This window comes from Pteropus medius, unplaced genomic scaffold, assembly GCF_902729225.1.
Source record: "Pteropus medius unplaced genomic scaffold, Ma_sr-lr_union100, whole genome shotgun sequence".
Lineage (NCBI taxonomy): Eukaryota > Metazoa > Chordata > Mammalia > Chiroptera > Pteropodidae > Pteropus > Pteropus medius.
Genome location: NW_024347852.1, coordinates 177,392 through 185,892, shown reverse-complemented (window position 1 = coordinate 185,892; position 8,501 = coordinate 177,392). Strand labels below are relative to the sequence as shown.

Genomic DNA, 8,501 nt, shown 5'->3' with positions numbered 1-8,501 from the left:
GGCGCAGGCGCAGGCGCAGACGCGGCGGGAAGCGCCCGGCTCGCTCCCGCGCGCTGGCTGCTGGGAAGGGCCAAGATGGCGGCGGCCGGCGGCGGGACGACTCGGCTGCTCCTGCTCTTGCTGATGGCGGCGGCAGCCCCTAGCCGGGCGCGAGGCAGCGGGTGCCGGTCCGGGCCCGCTGTGCGGGGGGTGAGTACTCGTTGGTGGGCACGGGAGGGCGGGGCTGACGGGAATCGTGGGTCTCGGGCCTTGAAGTCGGTAGAGGTGGGAACGAGGCTGCGCAGGGCCGAGAGGGAAGAAGAGGTGAAAGCCGTGGAAAGCAAGGCTGCACTTCTGAGCAGGCAGCGGCCGCACGACTGGGATAAAGCGAGGGCATAGTGAAGAAGGGTCTGGTGGTAAATATGCATGAGGGGGCGGGGCTCGGGCGAGATCTCGGCACCTGGGCATTCAGTGCGGAGAAGACGCAGCTGTACCCAAGGAGAAGGTTGGGGCCAGAATGTCCTCTCCACGTTCTAATTCCGGGGATCCACAGTCGTGAATATGCATGAGGAAGTGTGCCCCGGATGGAATCCTGGCGAATCTGACGTCAGGGCGGCTCGAGAGAGTGGACAGTTCTGCCTCCTGAATATGCATGAGGCGGGCGGGATCTCGAGCTCCAGGATTAAGGTCTGGAAACGAGGTCGCGCAGGTGCGAGGGGGTAGAGTGAGGGGGCGGGGAGGTGAATCGGAGGTAGGAGAAATTTGGAGATTTGGAGAGAAAGACGGTGTGGAACCTTGTATGTGTTTGATAAGAGGCGGAATACGAGCGGCCTCGTGATTTTTGGGGCCATTAAGGTAAATACAAGGCCGCTTGAAAATTAGCTTGGGAAGGAAGCGCAGGATGCTCTTCAATTCAGGAATATTTATGATACTAAGTGTGAACGTGACCTGGAGATAGTTGTCTTGGAAACGAGGTTACGCTTGTTTGCAGGCTCTGGTTTTCTGGGAACCGTCCAGAGCTTACTTAACGTTTTCATGAACTAGGTGGTTCCCAGTGGAATCATGGGCAAGCATCAGTGTTTGGATGTATGAAAATAAGGCTCCTCTCTCAGCCCGCCGGTCCGTCTGGGGGTCCAGCACCGCCGAGGGCTCTGTTAGTCTTCACTTGGGGCCCTCTCTGCCACCTGCAGGCTGGGATGGAAGGCCGAGAGAGCGAGGGCTGTGGCACCGTGGGCCTGTTGTTGGAGCACTCGTTTGAGATCGGTGAGTCCAGCAGTCTTCGCCTGCACACTTGACCTGGTGCCTCGTGAAGTCAGGAGCTCAGGTCTGGGTGTCAGGCCGTGTGAGACACACCATCCACTTACTAAAAGCTTTGCTCCTTGGAGGCTGTTTGCATCACACTGGGGAGCTGGCGGGGTGGGCCCGAGAGAATAGAAACTCTGCCTTTAACTAGTCTCATAGCTGTAGCACAAATTTGTTTCAGGAGGGTCAGTGAAACAGTAATAACTCCAGAGCGGACTTTTCTCACTAGTCACCCGTGCCCTGTACTAGTGATTAGATGCTCTGCATGTATGAATTCGAAACGTCCTCACAACAGTCCTGCAAGGTGGTAGGTGTTAGTGATAGTCTCATTTTCCAGAAGAGGAAACTTAGGATCAGAGAGGCACCATGCAAGGTCCTTTCGTAAGTGAATGGCAGAGCTGGGGCCCACTCCACAGCCCAGCGTAAACAATGGCCACGATTCAGGTGTCCAGAGTCCCAGGGCACAGACGTCAGTACAGCCCTGGGGTTAATAATCGAGTCTGAGACCCCAGACTCAGGGCCACTTGTTATATACACCGAATGCAGGAGCCTTTGTAGACCCCTTAAGTCAGACCCTGGCATCTACCCCAGAAAACCCCACTGATTGTGACAGGTCCCGGCCCCACTCTTGGGAGCTTCTGAGCTCCGCATCCCCTATATTTTGCAGGTGGGAAAACTGAGGCTCAGAGGTTATGTGACTATCTGTGGGTCACCTGGCAAGGCACCAGCAGGGCTTAGGAGCTGTGGGGTTCAGGTGTCTGCCCTAGGCTGCTCTGTGAGGATGTGGTAAGGTCTCCCCAGTTTGCAGGGGGGGAATGACCAGGTTGAGGAACGGTGCTGTGGCGGGGTGCTCAGTCCGCTCAGGCTCCCCACAGATGACAACGCCCACTTCCGGAAACGGGGCTCGCTGCTCTGGAACCAGCAGGACAGCACCTTATCCTTGTCACAGCGGCAGCTCAGTGAGGAGGAGCGGGGCCGACTCCGGGTGAGGAGAGGGGACCTGGGGCTCGGCAGGCAGGGCGGGGGGACACGTGTGCCCTAGAGTGTGACATGCATGCCTTGAGGCCTCCGCCCAGCACGCCATCTCCCCCACAGTTTTCACACGACCGGCTCCTGTCACCCTTTCAGAGTCAGCCAAGGCTTTCCGTGGTCAGAACAAGGCTGCTTGCGGGAGAAATATGTCCCCATGATCGCCACGGTTGAACAAAACAATGTTACTTTTCCCGTCGCCCGGCTTTGCACCCCCCTCCAGGGCCAGGCTCCTCCGCCCAGGCCTGCTCGGCCTCCCCGAGGGTGGCGGAGGGAGTTGCTGGGGCTTCAGGCAGCAGGATGAAGAAGGAGGGGCTGAGGGAGCAGCCATATTTCAGGGAAATCTGGCAAAAGCTGCCACGGTCCACTTCCACTCTGTCCTTTTCGCCAGAGGGAGCTGCAAGGGAGGCTGGGGGCGCAGGCTTATTCCGTGGGTGCCCTCCCCATGGGAGGTGTTGGGGCGAAGTTCGCCCCGGCTGCCCTCCTGGGTGGTGGCTGTGCGATTCTCTGTCACAGCCACCCGCTGAGAGAATTCGCTGCTCACGTAACTGGGGAGTCCAGGTGCAGGGCGAGCGGCAGGTGCGGCTGGAGCCAGGCCTGGGGAGAGTGTCTTCGGGACTCACTCCATGCTGGGCTGGGCCCTGCTCTCGTCGTGGTCGCTTCTCCCCCTGGTGGGGCACCCCAGCAGCTCCTGGTCTCATCCACCAGCAGGGCCAGCCCAGTGGGAGAAGTCCTGGGCTGGCTCAGCTCAGCTGGCCAGGGAGCTGGGGATACCGGCGGGGTGAGGCTGGGGGAGGGCAGTGTCGCCCAGCGAGTGGCGGGCACCGTCCCTCTCACCGCCACCCCCTCTGCCTGCCCTGCAGGATGTGGCAGCCCTGAACGGCCTGTACCGTGTTCGGGTCCCGCGGCGGCCTGGGGTCCCTGACGACCCGGAAGCCGGCAGCTTCGTCTCCTCCTTCATCCCCGCGGTGAGTCAGTGATGGGCACTGGCCTGTCCTGGCTCCTCCCACCCGCTTGGCCAGCTTCCGTCGTCCATGCTCCAGTGTAGGCGGGCGGGGAGAACTGGGACCTGGCCTTTCCCTAAAAGTCTCCCGGGCTGCAGGGCGACAGACCGGGTGGTGGGTGCTGAGGAGGGCAGCCCAGGGCCTCATGGGCTTGTGCCTGAGGCGGGCAAGCAGCCGTGGAGGCTTTGAAAGATGCTTCTGGGGCCGTGGGAGGGGCAAGAGGCTCAGGGGTCCCAGTGTGGGCGTGGCCTGGGCAACAGCCCCTGTCCCCTCCCCTCCTGACCCCACCCCTCCCAGTGCTCTCTAGTGGAGTCGCACCTCTCAGACCAGCTGACTCTGCACGTGGACGTGGCTGGCAACGTGGTGGGCCTGTCGGTGGTTACACATCCCGGGGGCTGCCGAGGCCACGAGGTGGAGGACGTGGACCTGGAGCTGTTCAACACCTCAGTGCGGCTGCAGCCGCCGGTCACGGCTCCAGGGTGAGGTTCGAGGGGTACAGCCGCGGCAGGAGGGTGGGGGATGGCACAGAGGCCCCAGCGAGGCCATTCCCGGCCTTCGCCAGAGTCCTCGCCAGCCAACCAGCCCCTCGCCCTGGGTCCTTCCTGCGCTGCAGGCCTGAGACGGCGGCCTTCATCGAGCGCTTGGAGATGGAGCAGGCCCAGAAGGCCAAGAACCCACAGGAGCAGAAGTCCTTCTTCGCCAAATACGTGAGTGGGGCCCGCCCTGCTCCCCGTCCTCTGGGCCTCTGCGCGCACGCCATGGGCCCCGGGCTGAGCCCGGGCCTGGTTGGAGCAGGGAGCGCTGGAGCCCTGCGCCCACCCTGCCCGTGGCCACCTACAGTGGTGGTCATGGGCGTCCAGTCCTGGTGAACGGCCGGCCCAGCGCGGGTAGTGCGGGAGCCAGGGCACCCGGGGGGGCGGTGGGGGACAGACGCGGCACGGCCAGCGCCAGTCTCGAGTGGAGACCTGTTTGGAGGAAGGGCAGAGAGGATGGCTGAGGTCAGGGCAGCTCGCGGCGGGGGTGCTGGGACGAGGGTCTGGGGGAGAGGATGAGGCCTGGGCCGGGCCAGGGCCGTGAGGCTAGAGGAGAGACGGCCGAGATTTCAGAGGGACAGGCTGGTTGGACGGAGGGCGCAGGCGGGGTCCCCTAGCCAGGCCCCAGAGATGGGCATTTCTGGGAGGGGTGTTTGGGGTGGCAGTGCTCAGGATGGAGGCACCCAGCAGTCCGGTCTGGAGCTGAGGAGGGGGCGGGCCTGAACCGGCCCTGGAGCCGGGGTGCTGGGGCTGGAGGAGGCTGCCCCACCTGAGCCCAGGCCTGGGGTGGTGGGCAGGGCCGGGGCAGGGCCTTCCGGCCTCAGCATGGCCTTGGCGGCTGAGCTGCGGGGAGGCTGAGGCCCCGAGAGGCCGAGGGCTCGCTTGCACTGGCTCTGCCTTCCCCGCTGGCCCTGACCCGCGCCCCCTCCCTCCTCAGTGGCACCTCATCCTGGGGGGGGCCGTGTTGCTTACCGCCCTGCGTCCTGCCGCCCCTGGGCCCGCGCTGTCACCACAGGAGGCCTGAGTGAGGACGCGCCCCCTCCCGCCTCTGCCCTCCCCGTCCCCCACCAGCCCTTCCTGCCCCGTAGTGATGTAGGGGACCTGGGCCCCCCTCACTGTAGCGACCCCCGCCCCAACTTCCCCGCCCGTGGGGAAGCTGCCTCCGCGCTCAGCCCTCTCTGTTTCTGTGTCGATGTCTGTCTGTCCGTTGCCAGCGTCTTCCCGGCGTCACAGCTGGCTCGCAGTGGATGTACATCGTTCCCGTCGTCCTGTTCCTCATGATGTCGGGAGCGCCGGATGCCGGTGGCCAGGGTGGTGGTGGCGGTGGGGGGGGTAGCGGGGGGGGCAGTGGCCGGTGAGTGGCCCAGGGCCAGCGAGCACCCCATCCTCTCACCCAGGGGTTCCCTTCCTGCTCGTGCCTGTGGCATTGATCCTCCCCAGAAGGATTCACCGGCCCCCCATCCCGGAGGGTGGGAGCGCAGCCTCCCCAGGAGTGCCTTCCCGTTGGGCACTGGCATTCCTGTCGGCAGGGGGAGGCCAAGTTCTGGGCCCCACTGTACCCCCAGAGGCTTGGCTTCCCCACAGGATGGAGCCCAAGCTCCTGGGTCCTCCTGATCCCTTGTTTAGTATCCTAGCCCCCCCAAGCCCTGTAGTCCGGGAACAGGCCGGTTCTCCCCAGCTTCTGTGCCTTTGTCTTCACCCCGGCTCCCCCGCCTGCTAGATGGCCCCTAAAGTGGCTGACACAGTCCCTCGAGGGCACAGAGCAGGCCCGGGCTGGCCGTGGGTGCCTTGCTCCATCCCTCCCCAGTCCCGCCCTGGGGCCTTGCCCCGCCCCGCATCTGCCCCGGATGCCAGGCCCTCCGTGGGCTCCTGGGCTGGAGGAAACGATGTCTAAAAGCAGAACAGAACAACTAATGACATTTCGCAGAGTTTGGAGCCTGGCAGTGTGAACCCTTCCCTGCCTGGACCGTCTTCCTTGGCACGTGGCAGTGGGTGGGGACGGCTGGGCCTTTTTCATTTATTTTCTCCCTACCACGCACCCTTAACGTGCCCGATCTCGTCTGGTCTCAGAAGCTAAGCAGGGTCGGGCCTGGTTAGTACTTGGATGGGAGACCACCTAGGAAGACCAGGTGCTGTAGGTGGGAAAAATAGGGGATTGTAAGATGACAAAGTCCTTGCAATCTGTGAGGTCGACCAAGAGTTGCCTCACCTAAAAATAAAAGAAAAATAAATTTTAAAAAAGAAAACTAACAGGAGAATATGTTGAAATATATAAAGTTTTGGAAAGTTACAACTTCCAGCAGCCAGATGCACTTGTTGGCCTGGCTCGAGGTGGCCCGCGCGTGTGTGTGTGTGTGTGTGTGTGTGCGTGCGTGTGTGCGTGCGCACGCACGCGGGGCGTGTGCAGATGGGGTGGCTGTTGGGTTGCTTTGTGACACACGAGGCACCAGCTCCGCCCACTGTCCGGCGCTGCTCCTGGCTCCTGCACAGTCCTCAGTGCCCGGTGGCCTGGTCCTGTGTGCGCCCGAGGAAGGTCACCGGAGCCCAAGCAGCCAGGGGCATTCCCTCGAAGGCGAGGGCGACGGAGGCGACACTGGAACCGGAGTGGCTGGGCAGAGGAAGCCGCCCTCTGCCAGCGGCCCGGCCACGGGACAGCACCCCCAACAGGCATCTCCCCGGCACTGCGCCTCGCGGCACGCTGGTGTGATTTCTGACGGCGTCCTTGGCCTTCGCTCAGCGGTGGCACTCGCGCGTCTGAATCCTCTGGGTGGGCCGATGTTGCCGAGACCTGAAGGAGCCCTCCGACGCTCAGAGTCCCCCCAGGGGCCTTCCACCCTGTGTCACTCCCTCTACACAGGGTCCCCAGCCCCCAGCCTGCAGACCGGTACTGGTCTGTGGCCTGTTAGGAACCAGGCCGCACAGGAGGGGAGCGGTGAGTGGGCGAGCGAAGCTTCATCCGCATCTGCAGCCGCCCCCCAGCGCCAGCGTCCCCGCCTCAGCTCCGCCTCAGGTCACCAGGCGTTAGATTCTCATAGGATCCTGGTCCCTGGTGCCACAGAGGTTGGGGACCGCAGCTTTAGCTGACCGCAGAGGTGACGCTGTCTTGGACAGTGTTCCCGACTTGGGGTTCCTGCTCCTTTGTCTCACTGGCAAGTGTCTTCTCTCCCCAGTCATTCGCCGCGCAGCTTTGTTATTAATGGATTGCGATTCAAGGTCTTTATTTATCTAATTACATTCATTTCTTCTACGACTTCCTCTTGTGCTCCAGCCGGCACAGTTATTCTGTGGTACGTTCTAGTCATTGTCGGAGCTAGTCCAGGCTCCCCGGGGCGCTGTCCTTATTAAACTTCTCCCCCAGTTCTTACCTGTGCCTGGAGAGCTCATCCAGCAAGGTTTCATTTTGTTGGCCAGCGTCTCCGGGGGTGTAGCATGAACCTCAAAAGGTACTGGGGGGTCCAAATCAAAAAGCCTTCCGCTCGGCCCGGCCCGATACCCTTTCTCTCGCCAGGGGCCACCTGAGGTCAGGCTCAGGCGCGTTGCCATGGAGGTCTCTACACACACAAGCCAGTGTGGCTGTCACTAGTTTTGCAAACATGTGTGGCTCTCGCTTTGCACCCTTCACTTGATATAGGCTGGGGAGCGTTTTATCTGATACAAAACGTGCTCTCGTTTGTGACATGGTTGGTTCTGAGTTGATTTCTTGGTCCTCTGTCGTGATTCTTGGTCCTCTGTCAGTGGACCTTTGGGTCATTTCCTCCGGGAATCACCAGACACCTGCATCATTTTGCACACACGTGTATGTGCTGCAGGCCACGCCATCAGGTGGGAGCTTGGCGGGGACAGCCTCAGCCCCTACCCATCCACACTGGAGGTTTCAGAGGGCGACCGCACTGATGATTCCCAAACCACCTCCCCCTCAGACCCCCTCTGGTCTCCAGACCCATGGCGCCTGCCCCAGGAAGTGTCTCAGGGACCACTGAGGACGTCGGGGTCACCCACCAGCCCCCAGTTGGAGCTTCTGTAGAAATCTGCTGCACCTCGCGGGCAGGCGCCTTGCTGTTCCTCCCTGCCTTTAATCGGCCCAGCCGCCGCCTCGCCTCCAGCACCCCCTCCAGCCCATCCCCCTCATGGGGGTTTTTCTGACACCCAAGCTGATCCTGCTTCTCCCCTGCTCACAACCCTCCCATGGCTCCCCGGTGCCTTCAGGACAGAGTCCCGGCCCCTGAGGCCTGTTAGTTTCTGATCTGTTCCTTGTTAATTACCTCTCACCCTTCCCCAGCCTCCATTCATGAGCCAGTCAGATCCCACAGGCTCAGTCCTCACCCAGCCTCGGAGCCCCACCCCTCCTCGTCCCTCCGTGTCCCTTCTCTCCGTCCCCAGTGAGCTCATGTTCCCTCCTGGACCCCCACCCCAGCCTTCTCCCCAGCCTCCTGACCTCTGAGGGCCTCCGCGAGGTGAGCGTTCAGCGGTGCTCCCCTCCTGTTTCCTGCCTCACCCCTCGGAGGCCCCCCTCGCCGTACAAAATGTCGCCGGCTCCCGGGACGGGTTTCATGTTAGCATGGAGGTGTCCCTAGCACGTGGTGTGTGGCCAACAATCTTTTAAAATATGAGGCTAGTTTTGGTATTTAAACTGCCCCCCCCACACTACCCCAAA

The 8,501-nt window shown here is 62.3% G+C and overlaps 1 protein-coding gene across 4 annotated transcripts; it reads left to right on the top strand.

Moving 5' to 3' along the window:
* The first annotated feature begins 32 nt into the window (after positions 1–32).
* On the top strand, positions 33–5,986 carry EMC10 (ER membrane protein complex subunit 10). 4 transcript variants are annotated; one of them, XM_039878575.1, is made up of 9 exons: positions 50–189; positions 1,024–1,065; positions 1,170–1,242; positions 2,157–2,266; positions 3,174–3,278; positions 3,612–3,793; positions 3,928–4,021; positions 4,785–4,871; positions 5,092–5,986. In XM_039878575.1, the coding sequence occupies exons 1-8, from the start codon at positions 76–78 to the stop codon at positions 4,869–4,871; spliced, it is 807 nt and encodes a 268-aa protein (XP_039734509.1). In that variant the 5' UTR covers positions 50–75; the 3' UTR covers positions 5,092–5,986. The 4 variants fall into 4 exon arrangements, with proteins under 4 accessions (XP_039734512.1, XP_039734511.1, XP_039734509.1 ...); XM_039878578.1 differs by lacking the exon at positions 1,024–1,065 and having other exon boundaries at positions 33–189; positions 5,092–5,984; XM_039878574.1 differs by lacking the exon at positions 4,785–4,871 and having other exon boundaries at positions 5,092–5,984.
* Positions 5,987–8,501: the final 2,515 nt, after the last annotated feature.

Bases quoted from the DNA above. Each gene is read 5' to 3' on its own strand.
- EMC10 (XM_039878574.1), top strand. From the start codon at position 76: ATGGCGGCGGCCGGCGGCGGGACGACTCGGCTGCTCCTGCTCTTGCTG. The intron at 1,066-1,169 runs GTATGAAAATAA...TGCCACCTGCAG, and splicing joins GCAAGCATCAGTGTTTGGAT to GCTGGGATGGAAGGCCGAGA. The intron at 2,267-3,173 runs GTGAGGAGAGGG...CCTGCCCTGCAG, and splicing joins AGGAGCGGGGCCGACTCCGG to GATGTGGCAGCCCTGAACGG.